General features: G+C 44.6%; 2 protein-coding genes across 3 annotated transcripts in view; one reads left to right on the top strand and one right to left on the bottom strand.

Annotated features, from left to right (window-relative positions):
* The window catches only part of LOC135906383 (solute carrier organic anion transporter family member 74D-like), a 243,897-nt gene that overhangs the window by 171,359 nt on the left and 48,196 nt on the right, over nt 1–24,342 (top strand). The window lies entirely within an intron of this gene.
* Nucleotides 1,690–22,867, bottom strand: LOC135906379 (solute carrier organic anion transporter family member 74D-like). Its single transcript, XM_065437747.2, has 9 exons — nt 22,056–22,867; nt 20,574–20,660; nt 19,843–20,067; nt 18,619–18,783; nt 17,766–17,964; nt 9,488–9,617; nt 4,784–4,956; nt 3,780–3,844; nt 1,690–2,530 (listed from the first exon to the last, which is right to left on the bottom strand). The coding sequence occupies exons 1-9, from the start codon at nt 22,744–22,746 to the stop codon at nt 2,169–2,171; spliced, it is 2,097 nt and encodes a 698-aa protein (XP_065293819.1). The 5' UTR covers nt 22,747–22,867; the 3' UTR covers nt 1,690–2,168.

Raw genomic sequence — 24,342 nt, 5'->3', positions numbered from 1 at the left:
TGCGTAATTGTCCTCGCTGCAGTGTACAGAGATGAGCGCTTGTAACCGCGCTGCCTCACTTTTATCACAGGCCGTTATCATAGCAAGCCGTTTTTTTTTTTATTTTCCACCTCATAAGCTATCTCAGGAGAGGATGACAAAGGCACTGCTACAGTTTCGAAGCCCAACTGATAGACCGCTGTCCTTAATTGTTGCTCAATGTGCTGCGCGTGATCATATACTGTGACAGTATGTGATGACTGTGGCTTGCTGTCATCGTGTGTCTGTGAGTCCTGAATCTCTCTCTCTCTCCCTACTTATTTTCTCCCTTCCTCTCACCCGTTCTCCCATGAAAGGTAGCAAACCAAGCTTTTCCATTCCGATTAACCTGCCTGCTTATTCTTTTTTCATCTCTCTCTCTCTCTCTCTCTCTCTGTCAACAACAACGTAATTTTGAAAAATAACATAGTAGGGAATGTACCCCTGAGCATACTCGTCCTCCAAGCATGTTCGTGTCGAATTCGAATTATGAGCAAAGACCAACAATAATAAATAATAAAGGTGCGCAATAAAGGATGACGGACGAGTAGAGAGAAACAGATGTGGTAGAGCGTTAGCTTCAACTGGTGCTTACTGCTCACACCATGGAATCTTTATGCACTGAAGGTGTCGCAAAGGGGCAACATTTGTCTGCTTAAAGAACGTGCCTCTGCGACAAATGTGGTCCATTGGGGACGTCTTCGCTGGGTAAAAATTCCGCTGTGTGAACGGTAAACACCCGTCGAAGTTAGCGCTCTGTCCCATCTCTTCATCTATTCTAATTCGACGTCTTTTATGGTGCATAAGTTTGCCTTAGCTTTCAGAAAAATGAGCCAATAAGCCCAGTTGTCTTCGTTGACCCAACTACTGGAAGTTGGAGTTAAGGTCCTACAGAAACTGAGTTATGAAAGACGCTGGATTAGGTTCGAGCAGCTAGGTTTCTTTAACGTCCACTTATAGCAGTGTAGGTGGCTCTCTTTTTCTTTTTCTTTCCCTTTTCTGTGTCATTCTACTCCCACTAGAATACAGCCGGTGCGACGAGTAATCTACCCCGCAGCCTCGTGCTTAGCACCCCAGCGCCACAGACTCTGATTATTATTATTATTATTATTATTATTGTTGTTGTTGTTGTTGTTGTTGTTGTTGTTGTTGTTGTTGTTGTTGTTGTTGTTGTTGTTGTTGTTGTTTCTTATGAAAACACGCATATACACTGGGGAAATATAAAAATATGGAGAGAGCATGGTTGGAAAGTGCCACCGAGAGCGGCAAGGCATTTAAGCAAGCAGTAAAATGAAGAAAAATAACATACAGGTTGCACCAGTTACATAAGAATGTAAAAACCAGAGAAAGAATTTTCTTCCCACTCAGCCACCATGGCGCATTCCAAGCATGTTGTTAGATGTAATGTGCACAGATGGATGGCCGTAAACAAATAAAAGCCAGTATTATGCAAGAAAACACTTATATATATATATACCGTTGCCGTCAAATGTTGAGACATGATATGATATTGAGTATGATATGAGCATGACCATGATATTGAGCATATAGATATGAGCATGATATTGCATAAGTATACTTACAGGAAAGTAAACGGAATGTGCCACAGCACATAGCCTTATGCATGCAGTGCACATCTATTGGGGACGTGTGACATGAAAACTTGGTGAATTCCTTATTTATGACATATTTTATTGCACTAATGGTCACCGTTTGAATACCATAGTTTAAAAGATTGAGTAGTCGATCCCAAATTTTGGAGTCAACTTGTCTGCTTTTCTGTTCTAGTTCTTCTTTTTTAATAAATGTGTCTTATATACTATTAGGCGCGCTGTATTGGGATACGAAATACCACGAGGAAAACTCAAGACGATACGCAGGAAGCGCGCTCCTCGTGTACCGGTTCAATTTTCCTGTGTCAACTATTGTGCCCCAAGACAGCGAACCTAAATGTCAGCAATGCACAACCAAATATCTACGAATTACCGCCTTTTCAAACGTGTCTGTCCTTCTTCGTTTTATACAGCGCTTTGAACAGTTTCGTACAGCTACGTAGCTACATTCCCTTTCCCACCGTGCATTTTATGCCATCACAGAGTGAGTCCATTACAGATGAGGCCAATTTCTCAGCAGGCGAGAGGGAACTCCCGTCAGCAGCGCACTTGCTGCTGCGCTGGTTTCTCTCCCTCGGCAGTCATCTTGCGCATGGCGTCTTCGTCCAGTTCGACCATGCGTAGGCAGTTGTCATCCCACACGGTCGCGGCAGCGGCGGTCTCCTCCGCACGGGCGTCCGCTTCCCTGTACAAGTTGGTGACGCGCTTGCTGTAGTAGGAGACCATCAGGTTGCTGAGGAGGCCAAGGCTCAGGAACGCTATGGTCACGCCGTGGAAGACGACGCGCAGCTTGTCCGCGTCGTAGAACGAGCAGTTGCCTCGGCGACCGCCTCGCTCGTCCCACACAATGCACGTCGCGTCGAACAGCGCGGAGTAGATCAGCGGGTACCGCACGGCGGCTGCGCAAAAACACACGAATCAGTAGAGCCATAACATTTTTGGTAGACAGAAAATAGTTCGGAGAAATAAGGTGGTGTGTCCTACGGAGACGTCAGTGACACAAAATATTTCGCTTGCATTCTTGCAGACAGACAGACAGACAGACAGACAGACAGACAGACAGACAGACAGACAGACAGACAGACAGACAGACAGACAGACAGACAGACAGACAGACAGACAGACAGACAGACAGACAGACAGACAGACAGACAGACAGACAGACAGACAGACAGACAGACAGACAGACAGACAGACAGACAGACAGACAGACAGACAGACAGACAGACAGACAGACAGACAGACAGACAGACAGACAGACAGACAGACAGACAGACAGACAGACAGACAGACAGACAGACAGACAGACAGACAGACAGACAGACAGACAGACAGACAGACAGACAGACAGACAGACAGACAGACAGACAGACAGACAGACAGACAGACAGACAGACAGACAGACAGACAGACAGACAGACAGACAGACAGACAGACAGACAGACAGACAGACAGACAGACAGACAGACAGACAGACAGACAGACAGACAGACAGACAGACAGACAGACAGACAGACAGACAGACAGACAGACAGACAGACAGACAGACAGACAGACAGACAGACAGACAGACAGACAGACAGACAGACAGACAGACAGACAGGGCATGTGGACACGGACGGACGGACGTAGGGACACGCACGGATGGAAGGATGGCACACGAGTTCGACCGGAGTAGGATGGTACTCACCATTAACAATTCGCAGTGAGATTACCCTTTTTTAACTTTGCCAGCCATACAGGAACACGTTTTAAGAGCCTCTTCTCTTGATACGCTAGTCAATTTTCTTTGCTCCGGAAAACTGCTAACTGCTCTACTGAAGTGAAGCTCCACTGCATTGAACGCGAAGAGAGGGGCCACCATAACACATAATGATGCACGTTCGACTCCTTCCTTCTTTTTTTCCTCCTCTGCAATGTAACTTCACACCCCTGTTGGTTTCGCCACTACATCTCATGAAACTGTCGTGGCTCAGACGAAGGCACGAATTAGCTCCGTACTTTTCTTTATGTGTGTGTGTGTGTAAATAGAACATTATTCAGACATTCAGATTCAGGCACTTGATGTGAAATTGAGATCAAAGTAATATCGTAAAACTAAAGACATCGCCTGAATCACTGGACAGCGCACATTGAAAACATACCAACCTAGCAAATTAAATGCCGCTCCCATCATCCCTACTGCAAGGCCTTTGTCCGCTGGATCAACGCATCTAGAACAGAAATAAAAGTCAGTCAGTCAGTTTTCGACAATCGTTTTTACCAGCAACAGTAGACACAACAGTCTGTTCGATAAGCTTTGGTAAAAAATTATGCAGACCCTGGCCACATTTTGTAATCAATCGGAACTGAAGCTTTCGTGAAGCGCGTAATTAAATGCTGTGCAACTGAATATTTTACGCGCAGCGTTTTGCTCCATGCCCATTACGAGCCCGTCGGCGAACGTGTCAAGAAGCGGAGACCCTATGACCGCTAAATATATTGTCTCAGCGAACGGCCCACTTTTCTATGACACCGTATACAGGGTCAACGCCCCGACTAGAAGAGGCCGATTCTGGAGATAGTGCAATAGCAAACTTACTTGTTCAGAGGCCGACCAAGGAGGTGGGCCAAACCACGGGAAAGTAGGCGTACAGAAGGTTGCTTTATTGAAGGAATTCTGCTCTTGATGACGTATTTTGTTTGCAGTTATCACATTTAGGTACTATTTGTTGCTGTTTCACTGTGTCAGAAAACGAGGTCAGCAGCCGGCCTTCGGTAGTGCTATTAAAGATGGAAGTGCTATCCTGTGTATGAGCTATTTGGCAGGACAGCTGCAGCACTGCAGTAATCAGCAGCAGCAACAACGGGAAAGTCGAAAGGCAGATGCAAAAAAAGAAATGCTTTGCTTTAAAATTGTACTCTTTTGACTCATCTGTACGCTTTTTGAACGTCCACTTACAGGATAGCACAATCTGCCCTCCGCTAACTGCGAGTTTGTCACGTGATAAGCTTTTAAGTTATGCACACGAGCATAGGAGGGCGTTTTGTCGCCTCTCTTCGGAAACTTGCAATGATTTCGAGTCACAGTGGCATACTTAAAAGACCTCGTAATCAACGAAGCCTCAAATCAAACTTTTATCAGTCCAGATGATGAGAACAAGCACTCTGACCTGAAACTGACCATCACTCCTCCAACCGTCGGTAGCTGTGCCAAGAGTTTGCTGACGCTGGTCAGGGCGACAAGGATGAAAAGGCTGTCGCATCCGAATTCACAGAAGCCGTCCGTCACCACAGCATCTCCAGTGGTGCTGTTGTTCATCAGACAGCTGCAGTGCATAGTTCCCTGTGCGAAAAAGACTTTCCTGTTTCTACGTCCGCCGTTGTCATCGACACGAAACGACATCAAGATTTGTCAGCGCAAAAATGTAGATGCTGAGCAGCGTGACCGTACAAGACGGTAGGTAATAAAAGCAATGAAAAAGTGCCTTTCATAAAGGGTTATATGCTGAAACGCGCAGATGTGTCTATGCCAATACAAAGTTATGTCGACACATTGTACTGAATAGATAACGTCTACGTCGAGATTTGTCAAGCTCTAAAATGCGGTTTGCAATAAAGAGCTTGTTTCAGCAGAACTGCTTGTTCCTAGGTCTTCAGGCAGTTCTATCATTCTTCGCCTATATTTTTAATGGGATGTCATCACCTGCCTATTGAGGCTGTCTGACACGTCATGAAATACTACTATCAACAAACTATAAACAAATATCACTAGTAGAATCCGAAATTCAACCTGAATAGCTGTGCGTGTCGCGTAGAATCGTCACTTTTATAATGTTTCCCTTTCAAATTTATTTCCCATTTTGGGTATGATTGGAACGTGCGATATAAAGGAAACGACTAGCAGCGGCACATTCTCGATGGTAAGGTCTGCATGTTGGCGCGCATTTTCTTTTCGGATGTACATTCTTTTTTTCGATGAAGTGGTAAGATGAAACAGTTGCAGTAAATTCAAAAGTTTCACGCTAGCACGCCAACTCATCCCCAGTTGCATTCCGTGGTTGTCAGGCATCCTGTATCTGCTTTGTCTTTAGTGACTGGGGCTTTCTTTTTCCTATACCTGCCTGCTGGCACTTACTATCGGCTTACACAACAGTGGAATGAAAGCTTTCCACGAGCAAACACGCGGCGCCGCAGTGAAGCGAAACGGCGGGTTTTAAACCTGAAAAATGAGAGAGAAGCTTGCCCCGACTTTGCCTACAAGATGTATCTTCTAGGTTCAATGGCTACCGGAAAACATGTAAAGTGCGTTCAGCGGGAGTCTCTCTAATAAGTAATATTATCCATTTTCTCGGTAAGAACGCCTCATGGAAACTGACTGACCATGGCTGGCACCTTACAGAGGTACACTTCGTGTGTGTGCCCATGTAACGGCAGACAACCTTACGGCAATGTGTAAAGTTCCCGACCTATGCCAGGAAGCCATCTAAAGTTGCCTGTGCTAGAAAAGAGCTGCCAGTACGTACTGCGTACGAGACGCTATCTTTTCTAATACTGCCCAGCCCTTTTATGTTTACTTGTTATACCCACCGTCCAGGCCAGTTTCCCTTCTGCCGCTACTAATAACAATGAAAAACGCCTAGAGATGCTGCCACCAAGTGGCGAGCCACATGGGTGGTAATGTACAAAGAGCGGCGAGAGAGCAAGGCGCCAGAATGACCGAGAAAAAATTGACACAGAACGAAGCCCTTAAGAACGCTTGTAGTCGGTCGACAGGCGGCAGCCTTCCAAGTCAATGAGCTTGAGCGCCCCGCTCGCACTCAAGTTCTCGAGTCGCGTATTTATCAGACAAGCTATTCGAGTAGCGGAGCCACCCGATGACAACGGCCTGTCTCCTGAGCTCACCTTTAGCCCTCCCACACCCCAGCCCCCCTTTAGCGGATCCCTCAGAGCAACAGGAACCAATGGCTCGTAGCATCGAAAGTAGGGGAAAATAAATGAAGTGCTCTCAGATGGGCGCCATTACCTTCTCGCGATAGGAAAACAGGTCTTAAACGCGAAGGGTGGCGGTTCAGAGCATGTGTATACATGACAGGAGAGAATCAGAGAGGAAAGGCGATGCGAAAAACTCGTTTGAACCCCACCTCGTCGAATGGGCACAATGCCCTCTGGAGCTCCCTGGGCGTCGCCACATTTGCCTCTTGAAATCTGTAATTATCCGTGACCGCCCTCAAGAGCACTGCACAAACTACAATGCTTTCCTTTCGACTAACGTGCGAGTGTAGAGGGGTGGTGATAGAAGTGTGGAGAGCAGGGAGAAGAAGAGGCCGTTCCCGCACAAAGGGGGGAGGGGGGTGACGCGAGAAGGCAGGGAAACCATATACTACTATACGACAGTAGTTGCGGGTAAGCTGGATAAGCTTAAGTTCAAGGTAAGGTACAGTACGTTCCTGCTATTTCTGGAAAATAAACACCATAAAAATATGTCAAGCGGACGAATTACGCAGGGCGCGCTAGAACAGAGCTACATTAATTAAAACGCACCGCAGGGTCCAGGCGACCCTATGGACCGGTCGACCATCTAATCAACACTTCAGTGCCCGCTGCGGCAGCTTTGCGGCTATGGCATTGCTAGAGGTCGCGGATTTGGTACCGACCGCGGCAGCCACATTTCGACGGCGGCGAAATAGAAAACGCACGTGCACTTAGATTTTGGGACACATTAAAGAACATCACTGTGTCAAAAATAATCTGGAGCCCGCCACTACGGCGTGCCTCATAATCCGATTATGGTTTCTGCACGTACAGCCCCATAGTCCAATTCAAGTTTAATACTTCTGCCACGGTGCGATGGGTCATGTGAGGCAATGACAATACTCGACCCTCTCAGAGGTTATGGAATATGGCGCACAACAACGGCTCAAGCAAACACCACTCCCTGTGTGTTCTGTGCACTACGCTGACAAACAGCAGTAGTGCACGCGAGGTAACGTTTAACATCAACTTACCACTCTCTTGCTAGACTAAACGTTGACTAAATTAAGCTTTCGCCGTCAAAATCACCGCTAATTATCGTCAATCAAAGCAACCAGCACAGAAAACTTCGCTTACATCGATTCCCGGAGTGCGTGGGGTCGGTATAATTTTTATAATCACTGTTCAGATTCATAACCCAGCATGTTATAAAGCCCATCGGGTTTTGTATGGCCTTCGAGATTGCAGTGTATCTCTGCTGCCACAGTGAGACGCTTCGTAATCTCTAAGGTCGTGCTTTTGGCGTACTCCGACGTCACCACTCACTCTTAGACGAAAGGAATGCCCACTAGCTTAAATACGCCGAAAACGGTGGTTTTGTTCGTATTTCCATTAATAGCGTCAAAGGCATGGATTGTCGAGAGCCAATTACAAGACAGTTGTCGGCATCATCTTGCCATAGTAGTAATAACGACCCAGCGGTTGTCCGGGATCGACCGATGGCGTCTTCACCCCAATTTCGTCAACACTACGCACTTCTAAACCACCGGACTCAAGCCTAGTTGTCACTCGGCTTTTAACTAAACCACGACCACAAACTGCGAGAGGTATGCAGCTACCGTCGTTGTTCGTGCGCCTTGTTCAGTTTCTCCCATGCGGAACTATGGCGCACCTCATGAGGGCCCGTGTATGCAAAGCAAATTTGCACATTAGAGGCATTCTCGTAAAAAGGTGGCGGCCAATCTTAATGGGCACGAGTTTCTGCGAACAAAACGTTTCTTTTCTTTTTCAATTTGCTTCTCTTGGCTCTAACAGATAGCTGACGTCATTCTCGATATTATCGCTTGATAACTTTTAGCGAGATTGCTCGCAGGCTCGTTCATTCGCTTGGCCACTGAGCAAGCCTTGAGGGTCAATATGGACGTCCACCGCCTATAACCATGAAAAAGTGCATCCTTAAAATGTCTCACAATTACGTGGAGCAAACAGGGGGGCATCGGTGCTCCTTTTTCCATTGCTATCTCAAGTTAGTTTCGGTTTGACATCTACCACAGAGCAGGAGGAACTCTTAACTGACGCTACGAGCGACTGCCGTTACATTTGTCATTACGTATTACATGACACTAAACTGCGTGAGAGATGCCATTGTAATATGGTATTGTAAAACATATCTAATAAATAACAAAATAGAGTGACTATATATGGTTTTGAACTTATTAAAGATCAAATACACTATCCGCCCGATGCTGAACATGGCAGACAGAACAAGAAGCCCTGGGCCTACATTGCGTTGTTTATTTTTTCTGGTTGCGGATTGCTTTTTTATTTGACTGTATTACATGACTGTGAGCTTTACCGTGTGGTCTCTTAAGAAAGGATAACTGTCTTCACGGAAGCTTAATTCAAAAATTACTAAATTTTCTGAGCCGGATTCATGTTCTAGGCCTGACTAAACTTTAAACGCAGATCTCGCTATTTCTCAATATCTTGGTAAGCTACAGCAACGCTAAATAAGAAAACAGCAAAGAACAGGGACTCCACACTTCTCTCTAGAAGTATATAAGAAACTTCTCTGCGTTTCTAATGCCTCGCAGCAGAGCAACAAACTAGCAAGACACATCGAGAGATAATTGCTTATCTTCGTACACTGGCCTGGCAAGGAAGAAACGCAAGGGGCCCCTCAAGTGAAACCTGAAGTACTACAGGTGCCACCCAAAAGCAGCGTCAGCTGTCCCGAATATATATGGCCTTATTGTTCGACATGTTTGCTCTTGTCAGCGCACCGATGCCGACTTTCCGAGTCTTCTTGGCTGGACAGTGAACTATCGACAATGAATGCTTAGCCGAAAAAGGTCGAAGACAGTGAAATCTGCAGAATCTCGCGCTTAAAAAGTTTTGCTTACATTTCCGTCTTCGGAGCAGCCAGCTGCGCAGGGCGAAAAATACGTCGCTTTTCCTAAAACGTGGCACACTGGCTGAAAGGAACTGCCTGTACAGCCACAGTCCTTGTTGCAGTCGTTGATTATAGACAGACTGAAATGTAGAAGAAATCGAACATAGTGCGTGCTGTTAAAGTCACATACTGAATTGACGCCTTTTCTCATTACTTAATGAACAGTCATTGGCGATAAGCGATGGCAGCATATATAACATCATAAAATTGTAGAAGCTCAACAAAGCAGAGCAATATTACGTAGATGACAAACGCTTTCCTATGTGCTACTACTGGCGTGAAAAGTTTTCTGGGAGCAGGATTTACGAAATAAGTATTTCTTATTTTCCGGGAATCAAGAATGAACATCATAAAAGCAAAGCCAGCAATTCATAGTAGCTGCCTGCATATTATATGCTACAAAAGCTGTATTTCATTCTTTCAGGCACTACATGCAGGAACTGAGCGCAAATTTAGCCTTTCTTTGCATGTAATCTGCACCCTGCAGACGTTTAAGACCGACTGACATTTGCATAGAAGGAGTGAAGTTGAAGGCGAGCAGCTGTGGTCCTTTTAAGTTGACAAATAGGTCCCTCACTCAACGAGAACAGCTGAGCTTCACTTTTTTTTTTGTCTTGGCGTTGAATTCCGAGAAATAATACCGCAACAATGGGCGATATGCCCATAAGGCACTAGCAAGCTTCTAAATTCTGAACGCTTACGGATGGGCTAGTTGGTAGACCATGACTTAGTTATAAGCAGCGCACTTGGGGAAAAAAACGTGTCTTTGTTCGTGCCTGTATCCGTATCTGTCCTTGTTCCCATACAGACAGCCTAACGGGACAACCTAATCCGGCATAGCAAGCTACTCCTGAAAGCAGCCACATATTGGGTGAGAAAAAATAATTTTAAGTTCACATGGTAGACCCATAGCAAAGGGCTCATGCGAAAGTGTGTTGGAGCATGCGCAGTGCATGTGCATGAAGTCTTTGGATGGCCTTGCCCGGTTTCAACTAAACTGAACTGCATGTCAGATTCTGTTCATTCAAGAATGAAATGTACGATGGCTGCCATTACATGCCAAGCGATATGAGTGGCGTTGTCTCATTGACGATCGAGCGCACTAACGTGTCTTCATTTATATGCCAGGCAGTTAAAGAAAAATGTTCTGCCTCGGGGAATTTTTTTCTTAATTTTTATTTCAGTTTTGTTACCATTATGCTTACATAAACATGGAGTACTGCTGAATGTGACAGTTTTATACTGACATGTTGCCCGACATATTATCTCAATAGAGGGGAAGGTCAGGGAGATGGAGTTTCTACCCTAATCGAAGCATGTATGAAGTGTAGATACTTGATCGCTTTTGTGCTTTTACGTCTGATTATGAAATAATTTTCTTACCGGTGAACGATACACTATTTACTGTATGTTACCGGCCACCAAATGGCAATTAATTTCTTGGAGTTTTACGACCGATTCCTTGCAAGTGTGGCTGAGGCAAAGTATGCATTTTTATATGCAGGGGATTTTAATATTGATATGGGCAGCAACAATGCAACTGCAACAAATTTTAGAAACATAATTTAATCCAACGAATTCTTTAAGATAATCAGCCAACCAACAAGAACAACAACCCAGTCACATTCTGAGTTGAGCCTATTCTTTACAAACTTGTCCCACTATTGCACGAAAAGGGACGTTGTATTTTGTCATATCAGCGATCACTTACGCGCCTTCCTGTATTCAGAGAATAACCGCGCTTGCACGTGTGCATCCACGGTCACTTCTTATCGGTCATTCATGGCCGCAGCTCTCAGTCCCTCTCGCGAAACAATAATAAAAGCTGGCTGGGAAGTACTTCTTAGGACAAGTAGTGCGGAAGAATCATGTGACTTATTCATCGAAACATTTAAGCACCTTTAAGAGATTCACTTCCCAATATAAGTACGTGAAGAAAATCGAAAAAGGCTTAAAGTATAGGTAAAAGCCGAGCTGCCTAACGAGATTAAAAGAAAGGACCAGTTATGTTTGATTTTTATAGGCTTTCGTAGCCCAGACGGCCTAGGAGCACGGGGGAAATAAATTAAAAAACTCCGATTAGCACAATAAGAACAATGTTCATTTTTTTGTCTATTAATACGGTACAACCCGGTGTATTGTGGAACCGATAGAGTACTTTGCGTCATACCGACCAGAAACTGAGTAACATACTTGAAGCGGTATGAGCCTTGGAATAGAAGATGAAGAAGCGCAGGAGTCTGGGTTCAGGAGAAGAGAAGAAGGAAGTGAGAATAAAATGTAGACAAGATGGACGCCAGTTCCACAGCAATGCTTTACGTTTACTGTGTCCTTTAAGTAGGAACGCTACATTATTTTGGCGCAGCCGACAGCGAACTCCAACATGTGGGTGAGATTTTTCCTTGAGGAGACCTCCGCGGACAAGATCATCTTTTCGAGATACCAAGCTGAAGATGAACCAGCGGTGGAACTACCTCGCGAACTCAACTCGGCAGAACTCATGAACCTGGCTTTAGAGAAGGCTTCCATGGACCCTGATGAACTACGTCGGAAGGGTGCTGTGAACGTGAACTTGCCTCTGGTGATCTTCGACGAATTAGTTCTTCAACCGATGCGTCGGAAGGACTCTGGATCACAGTCGTCGACGGAAGAGGTGAGCCTCGTTTTGAAAGCACTTCGGCTACAACAAGAACAGATTTCGCAACAAAACCAGCTGGTGACATCGCTTATAAGCTCTTTAAACGCTGAGAAGCCAGTGACTAAATTTGTAGAACCTGATGCATTCGACGGCATGTCATCAAGTCCAGAAGGTTGGCTTGAATTCTATGAATATGCCGCTGGAAAGAACAACTGGCACTCTAATGAGGACAAGATTACTAACATGCGTAGTTACTTAAGCGGTGTTGCACGGAAGTGGTATGATTTGCACATTATTGAAGAGGCTGGCAACTCTTGGAATCAGTGGAAAGAAAAATTCTTGACGACATTCCGAAGCAACCCAGTGCAAAGGTGGGACGCCACGCTTAATTTCAAATTCAAGCAAGGCTCCCTCGTAGAGTATTTCTTTGACAAATGCCGCCTTTTAAAGCTGGCCGAGCCTATGCTTCCTCCGTCTGCCGTAGTAGCACTAATAATGCACGGACTGCACGCGCAAGTCCTGAAGCAAGTGCAACTACGGTCACCTAAAACTATGGACGGGCTCCTGGAGTGCCTTCACGACATATCATTTACTTCAGAAGAAAATATAAACGCTAGCTCAAGCGGTCACTTCACATGGTCCGGCACGGATTGGTCAAGCCGTAATCAGCGAGAACCGCGCCGCCTTGCAGGCGGCACAGAGAGCTTGGGTTGGCGCGCTCCCAGAGGTCGGGTGCATAACATCGACAGCGACCCTGTTCCCCTACTTTCGGACGCTGAAGAGGCTCCGACGACAAAAAACTGATAAACAAGGGTGATCAGTCCGACCCGATGACCACAACTGAGACTGTTTATTTAACTTGCTCTAGCCTACTTCACATCCCTGTGAAAGTGGGAAACAGACACATGATGGCTTTGGTTGACAGCGGTGCTTCTGTGTCTATAATAAATGCCAAGCTGGTAGATGCAAGTCACCTGCATAGTGGAAGAGTACTACGGGTGCAAGGCTACGATGGAAAAGTGACAATGCATAATCAGTGGGCCTCAGTAAACATCGAGTTCCAAGGTCATGAAATAGCGAGTGAAGTACTGGTGATTGAGGGGGTGACGTATGACTTTCTGCTATCCAGACCAGATATAAAGAAACTAAAAATCAACGTATACTGGGACGATGCGGTTTTAGTGGAAGGACTATCAAGGCAAGAGACACAGCCGGATAGAAAGGATAACCTGCGAGTTGTCAATTGCGCGGAGGATATTGCAACGACCTATCCTGAACTAGTATGCATAGGAAGCTATCCACCGGCGATGACGTCACACAAAGTGCCTTTCGAACTCACCGACAAGACCGTCATCCGAAAATCACCTTACAACATGTCAAGAGAGCGCAAGATATGGTTGAAGAAGGAATTGCAGGAGATGCTAGACGCCAATATAATCCGGCCTTCGGTGTCACCCTTCGCCTCTCCCATAACTATTGCGCCGAAAGAAGATGGAACTTTCAGACTGTGCACAGATTACAGGGTTCTCAACCGACAGACAGAACTTATACCATTTCCCATGCCGAAGATAGACACGATTATAGATGAGACAGGTGGTTGCCGATGTTTTTCACGTATTGACTTGTGCAAAGGTTTCTGGCAGATCCCGCTAACCGAAGAAACAAAAATGTACACTGCTTTTATCACGCCCTTCGACCTGTACGAGTATAACCGGCTTCCTTTCGGCTGGAAAAACTCACCAGCATGGTTCCAGAAGATTATGAACGAAGTCCTGAAGCCTTTCCTAGGTGTCTTTTGTAACGTGTACATAGACGATATTATCGTCTTCTCCAAAACAGAGACGGAGCATCAGGCACACCTGTCCCAGGTATTAAATGCCTTGAGCTTGGCACACCTCAAGGTTAATTTTAAGAAAAGTGCGTTCTTTCAAAGAAAAGTGGTGTTTCTTGGAAGAGTCTTTGATGGGACTACCAAAAGCACGAAACAAGAGTCCGTCGAGAGGATATCCCAACTGGTAAAACGATATGACGTACACTCATTGCGTGTATTTTTGGGATTAGCAGGACATTTCAGGCCCTTCATAAAAGACTTTGCCATCAAAACAAGATGCCTCACGCGCCTAAGACAGAAAGAAGTTCCATTTGAGTGGAATGAGGAATGTGAGAGAGTCTACCGTGATCTGGTGCACAGAATATCTGCTGACCCTATTCTACGCATACCAGATTTCACTTTACCCTTTGAACTGAATACCGACGCCTCACACTATGGGACAGGTGCAGTCTTGTACCAGAAATGTCCAGAAGCATCCGGCCGAGAAAAGCGACACGTAGTAGGTTACTACAGCTACACCCTCAAGCCACCTGAAGTCAACTACACCACTACTGAAAAGGAAGCTCTTGCAGTCCTCAAAGCAATTCAGTACTTCCGTACGTACCTAGAAGGTGCGAAGTTTACTTTGTTCACCGATCACCAAGCCCTCACTCATCTCTTGAATATGACCCAACCTAAGGGACGTATCGCCAGATGGGTGAACTATTTGCAGCAGTTCGATTTCACCATCTCCCACAGACCTGGACCCCTTTTGACTGATGCAGATGCATTGTCTAGACTGATGATACAGGCCAACAACGAACAATCGGCAGAAATCAATGAAATTAAATTGTGGGAAGGCACTGAACAATTGATTTTTAGGGAAGGTCGCTATCAAGTCCCGCCAACGCTGGTTTCCAGGGTGCTTTATTTGTACCACGATAGCCCAGAATCTGGAGGACACGACGGATTTTGGCGCACCTACAACAAGCTAGTCAAGAGATTTACGTGGCCTCACATGAAAGACGACGTCAATCGATACGTTCGTTCATGCCACATTTGTCAAATCAACAAAGTGAAATATAAGCAGCCTACGGACGCCATGATAATACCTTGCCACTCAAACGTGCCTTTTGAAGTTATACACCTGGATTTCGCCGAGCTAAATAAGAAACGAGAAGGAGTCCGAAAAACGCAAGCTTTTCTTCTGGCCATAGATGAATGCACCAGGATGGTCGCGGCACGGGCAGGAAAAGAAGATGCGAATAGTGTCATCGCCCTTCTAGAACGGGATATGTTTAGGTCAACCAAGACAATTGTATGTGACAACGGTCCAGCGTTCAAGAGCGAAAAGCTAGCAAGATGGGCTCGAGACCATAATATATCAATCCAGTTCTGTGCGCCATACCATCCCGCAGCGAATGGGCTTGCAGAGCGTGCTATACGAGATGTTAAACAATACATCAGGATGTACGATAGTTTCCCTGGTGGTTGGAAATGCTCTTTAGAAGCAGCTGTAAGACATCACAATCGCTCCTACACCAGCGGCTTGGGATGCAGCCCGCAATTCGCTTCTTCAGCAGAAACCCCTATTCTTCAGGCGGACCGTGAACTTGGGCTGTTAGAAAATCTCCAGATCGTCGAGGAAAGGAAACAGAAATCGCAGGAGGAGAGGTACCGTAAACGAATGAAAAAAAATTTTGACAAGAGACATTGCTCAGATATTCCAGACATTCAAGTCACTGACCTCATTCTAGTTAGGAAAGGAGTAAGAGAATCCAATGCCAAATTTTATGGTCCTTACTCTGTGACAAAGACGGCCACTCAGAAAGGAATATTGAAGACTGTGTGGTACATTGGCGAACGTGGCTCAGTTGAATGTGCTTCGATTGGAAACGTTTTCAAGTATTACCCCAGGAGGGGTTAGCAAAAGAAACCTGGAAGGGTGAAGCGGTATGAGCCTTGGAATAGAAGATGAAGAAGCGCAGGAGTCTGGGTTCAGGAGAAGAGAAGAAGGAAGTGAGAATAAAATGTAGACAAGATGGACGCCAGTTCCACAGCAATGCTTTACGTTTACTGTGTCCTTTAAGTAGGAACGCTACAATACTAAGATGAAGCTTTAGCTCGGAGTCTCCTATCTAAAAATATGGTAAGTGCGAAATCGTTCTTCTCGGCAACCACTGCAGCACGTTTGATGAAGTTTGTTGCATCCAAAGGAAAAAGTTAGAATTTATTGACTGTTGGTTGCGAATTTTTTATTTATGTCTTTAATTTTTAATGCTAATTCTCAGACTACCAAGCCATCATGTTTACAACTCTAACTCAGCAATTAAAAACGGTATTTAAAAAAATTAATTATGAGATCTTACGTGCAAAAACCACTACCTGATCATGAGGCAGGCCGTAGTGAGGAACACCGGAAATTTTGACCACCTGGGGTTCTTTAACGTGCACCTAAATCTAAGTCCACGGGGATTCGATCCCGCGAACTCGTGCTTAGAAGACGAACACCATAGCCACTAAGCAACCACGGCGGGTAACGGTATTGTAGTACTTTAAATTACACCTAATGGCACATCTAAAGCGGACAATATTGATATATTACACATGGCTCTTAAAAAGCCAGTCATACGTGAGCCGAGCTTGTGCAAACCTCTTGTAAACAATGTACCAAATTCAGATAAGATATAAATTTACCTATCACTTTTGTCCGCTTTGGATGCTCCAATGGATGCAGTTAACAGAACTGCGATATCTGTTCCTGGTGCAGAGTTGAGAATTTGTTTTATATCATTCATATTTCCTTATTATATTCAAACTTAACTTATTAGCCTACTGTGTACAAGAACAAAGTACAACGACGTTTTCAAACCTGCAAACTAATACACATAACGCAAGAATGGTTCATTCGGTATGCTTATATTACCTCTTTTGGGACACCAACTGCTAATTTATTCATCAGTGCTCGTGTCGTCAGAATCCATCAGTTGACCACTACATGTTACATGTGCGATGTAAAATTAAAAAGAAAAGCTTAAACTATTTTTCATCAATTTCATGCTCAGGAAAAACAACAAGGTTATGAGACAAGGAGAGGCGGAATATGGAAGGTAATAACCATTTGTGCAAACTCAGGAATGCAATGCTTGCGCTATATGTTGCCATGTCTTCTCAATCATTATTAATTTAATAATTTTGTTTTGTTTTCTTGCACTTCATGCAAGTTACACTAGAAATTTCTAAACGCGAGAACATAATTTCATAACGTAGGTACTTTCAGCATTGTGTTATGATATTTGTTACCTTTTTACATTACCAATGTAATCTCGAATTATGTTTTTATTTTTATGTGATCTCTAAATATGTCTGTGTTGCTGTGATTTCTTGCAATGGGGGCAGCGGGCTCGTCAAGCTGCCGAAGGGGAGCTTTTATCCACCGCTCATGTCTGTCTGTTCAAATAGACGAAATAAGATTGATTGATTGATTGATTGATTGATTGATTGATTGATTGATTGATTGATTGATTGATTGATTGATTGATTTGTGTTCATGTCCATGTGCGTGGGGTCAGAGTTATTTTGACCTATCATGGAGAAGTAACGACGAATAAGAAATAAAAACCGATTGGAATATTTTTGCGTTATTTCGGCCCAAGTTTTCGAATGTTACACGCCTCATTGAGAGAATCTAGCGTGTGACCGATACCGAAGTAAGAAAGAGCTACGCATTCCCAACAACTATTGCAACAGTGTGTATTCACTTGTATGCAAACTACATACCTGTTAGAAGTGCTCATGCTGGTTCCAGCAAGCTGCCAGCCCGAACAGGAAAGGGACATGCCAGCAATGAGGAAGCTGATTTCAATAAGGTCACTGGCCGCCTCCATGAGGGCTATGGTACGGGCCTTAGGTTTTAAGAATCTGATCATCAGACCACCGAGAAACACTCCCAACATCATGGCCAGAATCTTTGTCGGACCTGTCCTAACACGAAAAAAAAAACAGAACAGTTAGTCTTGATTATTTATTTGATTTATTACTTTTTGTTAACTTCTCAAATGTGTTCACTACTACAACAAGCTGTGCTGTAAGCCGCAGAAGGTATCAGCCTCACTGTAGGCGTAAACATTTTGGAGATGCTAAAGGTTGAACGTTTTACATCACTTTTTTTAATGAATACAAGAAATGCATACTCACGCTATTTAATGTGATCTGTAAATATAAGGGCTAAAATTGCAAATCCAGCTAGTATGAAGAATATCATTACTGTAGTGATGTATGGTACGTAAGTGCGATTCTAGCATAGATAAGAGGTAAACGTGCAATATTCTATTTTAGTGCAATCCGAGAAAGAAAACTCAAAGGAAGTCAGCATTTTCTAAAAAGCACAAAAAGATATTGCATCGTACCGTTCTATTGCACTTTCCTTACATGAATAAATATGAACTTCATGATGTTTTATGATGGCTTAACCTTAGTCATTCTCGAATATCCGCTAAAACCTCCATGCGTGCCAAAAAACTATCGCGCGTTGTGTAATCACAGGAACATCTCAACTATTTTCTTTGTTCCTTTCTTCTTTGATGAAAGGTAAAGTGGGGGAGGCCGGCATGGTGACTTAATATTTACTCGCCTGTAAAAAGGCTTGCATTTGAAGCCGACACCCTGTAGTGTATTTCGACATACTTCGGGAACATAGTAATGTAGCCATTGGTACCGTTGTAGACAAACATTGTAGTTGCAATCTTCCACATGAGAACAGGGTTTTTGCATAGCCTTGCGAATGACCGCCGGAATTCTGCGAATAAAAGGGAAATGCGAGCAAATAGGAGTAAAATAAACATTTAGAGAACAAACATACCTTGTACATATACGACAGTATGTCTGTGCATAGTATGTATGTAGTGGATAAATACATTGTCCGAATTAGACTGAGTGGCTTTTAGTACATACCAAATTGTTCAAAAGTAAATCGCGAATAAAAGTCAGGTCTTTGCACTGACCCAGTAACTATTCAAGACATGGTTACGAGTGTGCAAACAACGGAACAACATTTCGACAACAGAACTGATCTTCATCAGGCCATGACGAAGGCAAATGTCCATGTCAAAACCGTTGGCTCCCGGCTAAAGCTATCATTGTTTGCCTACTGCAGCGGAAATAACGAATCAATCTTTTGTTATACATATGAGTTCGCTATAGAAGAATTCGTTGTATAGGTGCTTGACAGTATATCCCTATCTGAGCAAAGAAAATCTCAAAGAAAACAAGCGTTTCCAGAAAATCGGGGAAAAACATTGTGCAGTACTGTTCACAGGGCACATTTCTTAATTTAATGAAACTTCGTGATGTTTCTGTGATGGGTTAACTTTAGCGAATGTCATGACGAAAACATGCAATACAATGCGTTCACTTTTCTTATATTCGCAAATCTTCAAGCTTCTGTTTTACTGGGAACCCGGCCTTTTGCTTGGACTAGAACTCAAGGTTGAAATAAGAAAGAACATGGAGATGGCTTCATAATGAATGATACGAGTGCCCTGACTGCAAATATACGTGTTAACTAGAACAAAAGTACGTTCACAGCGGCGCATACACAAAACACTTGGGAGCTAACTGAAGACTACTTACTGAACGCTACTTGGCCTTCCGTTCAGTGGGCATGTTATTAGCGTCTACGTCCGATATGCGTCCATTGTGGACTCCATTTTTTTTTGTTGTCCAACAGGTGCTCAGGAAAATACCAGCTAACTCAAACCCGTTTCATTTTCACTTGTGAGACTTCAAACTAGGTGCCGCGCTGTCTGCTAGCTGGAGTAAGTCTACTAGCTGAAGTATGGGTAGACCAGGACTGTACCTGCAAAATCACCGGCGACTTTTTCTCTGAATGTATCAGTTGCCAACTCCGAAGAGGAAACCTTCTGTATCTCTTGCTTTTCGAGCGAGCGTGACTGTCGCCTTATGTGTTTTGGGAAGAGCGACATGGGCAGCGAAATGATGACAAGCGATACACCCCACAGGATAAATCCCAGCCACCACGCTCCAATCCACTTCGGATGTTTTGCTGTGATGCTTGGAGTCTCTAAAAGACAAAAGACAAATTGTTTAATCACGTGCCAACTAGTTCTTCTTTAAAAGGCCGTGAGATAGCCAAACTCAGAGCTATCATCCATTCATTAATTCGTTTGCTTTTATTAAATGAACTGCGAGTATTTGCTATAGAACGTAAATATCCATGACTGCATGTGGGGATGCCACAACATATGCTCGCTTAACGAATCGTATGGCTATCTCGTAAGAACTAAGCAAGTTTTCATAGTGAATAAAGACGAAAGTATGAATGCAGACGGAACTGCAGTTCAGTGCAAATCAGTGGCAAATAATCTGGTCAAACTCGTCGACCAGAGAGAACTGCGAACAATACAAAAGATTTTACTTTACAGGACCCACATCTCGGTACTCGTTCTTACAATAGCGAGGCCATTGTGGCATCAATTACTAAAGGCATGTCAGCATATGGGCTTTAAATGTTCAGAAGAAAGACTCAAATAGTTGTCTCGGTATTGATAGAAAATTCCGGGTGCTCACCAAACGGGGACTCGTAAATCCGGAGACACACCGATGCCATAACATATCCAAGCATAGGGCCCAGAAATCGGAGTGAGAACACAAAGCCTGGAATGTAAAAAAAAAAAACGCTACTAGTTTCTCACGCAAATGAAATGGTGTAATCCACTACAAGACTAATTTTGCTAATTTGGGAAATGTTCGTTAGAAAAAGCTCGGAATACTTTGTAGCTGAGAAAACAGAAAAAGAAAGTCCCGTGTCCTACCTAAGGCTATCGCTTCTCACTGTTACTTCGCTCTGTTTTGTTCACGATATTTTTTTAGGAAAAGTAAGACATACGTTCTCGAAATACATGGCGGCCAAAACAATAACTGCTGCTTCTACGAGGTCAGCAAATAAAATACTACACATAGAGCACCATTGACGAAATAAATGCTTATGCAAAAGGGAGGAAAGCAAGCAGACTTCGTCGACAGAGCATTCCAGTTGGTGGGCAGTTTAATTGATCATAAAAGCATTTTACGTGGGAAATCATTGGAATTACATGCGATCGATTTTCTACAAACATTTCATAAACTGTGCAGCCCCGAAAGTAGTAACTTGTCATGAACCCACACACACACATAATTGTTTTTAGATGTCATAAGATACATTATATACAAGGATTGAGATAAAGTTTTATGCGAAGCATATTACGAGGGCTCAACCCAGCTCCTCAGGCGCGGCGGTGACCATGAAATCACGTGACACCGTGACGTCACGACAGAGGAGAAGTGGCTTTGGCTCAACTCTTGCAAGACGGGCTGGGTGGGAATCGAACCAGGGTCTCCGGAGTGTGGGACGGAGACGCTACCACTGAGCCACGAGTACAACGCTTCAAAGCGGTACAAAAGCGCCTCTAGTGAATGCGGTGTTGCCTTAGAAACGCGCTGTTTCTAAGGCGTGCGTCTCTTGCTCAGGCGCACATTTCGTTGCCGCGCCGAACGCTGCTTTGCTCGACGCTCACCGCGTCCAATGCGGGGCGCGTAGTCGCTGCCCTGTAGCCCATTGTCTTACACCCCTTGGTGGGTCGACGGGAACGCTGTCGCGTTCCACTCTTGAAGGCGAAGAAGTAATGCATGAGTTGTTTCTTCGTCTAGCCGAACCAAATATAGCCAAGCAACAGCAGTTCACCAGGCTAAACAGTGGTTCAACAACTAAAATAAAGGCTAGTATGCTTCGCATCCTGGGCTTAACCTTACCTAAGCCACAGCCATTTTTTTCTTTTAATGTTGTCTGCAGAACTTCCCAAAATAATATAGCATCCCTGTGGCTAATAAAAGAGTGTTCAATAGTTTCTCCCGAAGACGTTGCTCCAGATAAGCTGCTAGGCATACCCAATGCAACAAAACCCTCTCGAGTGTTTTACTGCACGCTGCGAGTTTAGTTTTCACGCTGCCTTACAAATCAAATATGTAGCGAAGCTTAGAATATTCAGCATTATGCAAAAATAAACAACTCACTAAAATGGACGATCGAATCAGTCTTCTTAGCGTTGTCGTCCATGTAGGTTGTGCCTGATATGTAGAAAGCTGCTCCACCGAAGCCGTTCAAGAAATTCGCAAGGAAAAGAATGCACACGGCAAGTATGGCACTGGCAGCTGGCGATTGGTCGCGAGCCACAGACGCTTCATTGCTATCCGTATGGCTGCAGAACTCCTTCCTGGAATCCCCGATCGCCTGATACGCTTCTTCCTCTCCTTGGAGAGCCGGTTGTCCTTGAAAGTCACCGATGAAACCGGGTCCGTAGATGAAATGTGGCAGGGCCGCTAGCACGCAGCCCAGGACGGACATTGAGACAGAGAACGTTATCATCCTGGGGCTGCTCACTTTACGGGCATAGTAACCAATCAAAAGGCTGGCGAACAGATAACTCACATGGTCCGCGATCAGTATGACGCTGAACATTTTACCGGTGAGCGCGAACTTGCGTTCTATGGTGGTTATGCAGCCGTTGAGGTAGGCCTTGAGAGCTCCCTGGAACACGCCGTAGACGATGTAGCACAACAGGAAGTACTGAGTTCTCGCAAATCGCTGCATCCATCGTGGCCTGTAATTGAAGATTCCGCACAGGTAGTCGGGGTCGGCTTCTTCGGCTTTTGTGGTAGCGTCCGACGTCGGGAGCGGTTGAAATTTTGTACTTTTTGAAGGCATGTTTTCACCGGAAATTTTCTAGCCGGCGGGAAAGTGAGTACCCGGTGAACTGGCAAGTCGCAACGCGCTAGGCAACGGAAGGAGGTTTCTCTTTCAAGTACTCTCATCAGGTCGATGTGCATGCATGTTCTGATAAACCGAAAAGGACTTGTATCGGCTTGATAACGCAAGAAACCTCCGGCTCCACAGAGCCTTGTTTTCGGAGTGGGCACAGCCTCGCAAGGTGTTATCTGCACATGGCGTCATAAGGCCTTCGGGTAGCTTGTGAAAGAAACGTATTCGCCGACCATCGATTTCGTGTGCACGCGACTAAGGAAATGGCCATGGCGGTCGTTCTGTTCGCAGAAATGAATGTTGAGTTCTTTAATGTCAGTCCTTCTGAAATACATATTTTGCTGGACATAGATGTCTTGAAGACATTATGAGTTGGTAAGGAGGCCGCTTACCTTTACTCGTGCAATATGTGGAACAAATGACAGGGAAGGACAGGGACTCAACTTCGCTTTAATTTCCTTTTCTGTTTATCAAGAAAGAATCGTCTTATTTCTGCTATACACACAAGTCCGCATGGAAACCGCCCATTCGAACAAGGCGTTTCAGTATACCCATACGTAATGGCATCGGCTTAGATTCCTTAGAGTGCAGACACAAAATTGCGTAATTGAAATAACTTGTGAGATGAACTTCTGTCGACGCACACAATATCTGCAAAAGATCTCCAGCAAGTGTAGCTCGAAACAAATTTATATTCAAGCTTAAAGTACGTGTGGGCAGTCAACCGCAACGTGCAGCACCTTCTGATAAGGACATCAATGTGCTGTAGCTTGTAAATATTTCAGACCAAAACAACAGCAGCGTTACGTCAAAAGTTTCGCTGCAATTTTGCACACCGTTCACAGAGAAGACCATGCTATTTTCTCTCTTGCTCGTCCCGGGACTGGGACGTACGGTACGGATGGTTCAGTATTGGCGGCGAGAACTTGGAATGGCGCACTCTCGTGAGTGACGTCACGGCCAGGACACCGCTCGCTCCGGCTCGCCCGGCTGCCGCGCGCGCTCGTTCCCTTCGTGTATGATTGGGACGCGGGCGGCTCGAGCCGTACTTATTGAAGGATATGTCGGTTTTTTTCTGCTGCCATGCCTGGACCACAGTTCCTTCTTCAAAAGCGCGTGAGTCGAGAAAACTTGCAGCTTGGATATCGCACGCTATTAAGCGTTGAAGTGGTCTACTGGTTTTGCAATGCATCTACGCACCGTGTCTGTCCATAAATTTTGCGTAAAAAATAATGCCTGTAAATTCAACAAGCGAAGTTGTGTAGAATGCTTTGCTAAACACTTATCATTCCCTTACACTGCATTTACATGAAAGAAAAATATTTTGTATTTGGTGTCAACATGTTATCCATGTTAGAAAGACACTGCCCAGCGAAGCTGTCATCTTGATTGTTGTTACTCTGGTGAGTTGTTCTAGTAAAGCATGGCCACTTTATTCATGCGTAAAAGAAAGAGTTAGGCGCACATTTCGTATCAATAAGCTTGCTGTTACTTTCACCGCACTCTGAAACAGGCCACCCTAAATCTAATTGCTCATGGCTG

The sequence above is a fragment of the Dermacentor albipictus genome, chromosome 5 (assembly GCF_038994185.2).
Source record: "Dermacentor albipictus isolate Rhodes 1998 colony chromosome 5, USDA_Dalb.pri_finalv2, whole genome shotgun sequence".
Lineage (NCBI taxonomy): Eukaryota > Metazoa > Arthropoda > Arachnida > Ixodida > Ixodidae > Dermacentor > Dermacentor albipictus.
The sequence above is the reverse complement of the archived record's forward strand: the minus strand, read 5'-3'. Positions and strand labels throughout refer to the sequence as shown.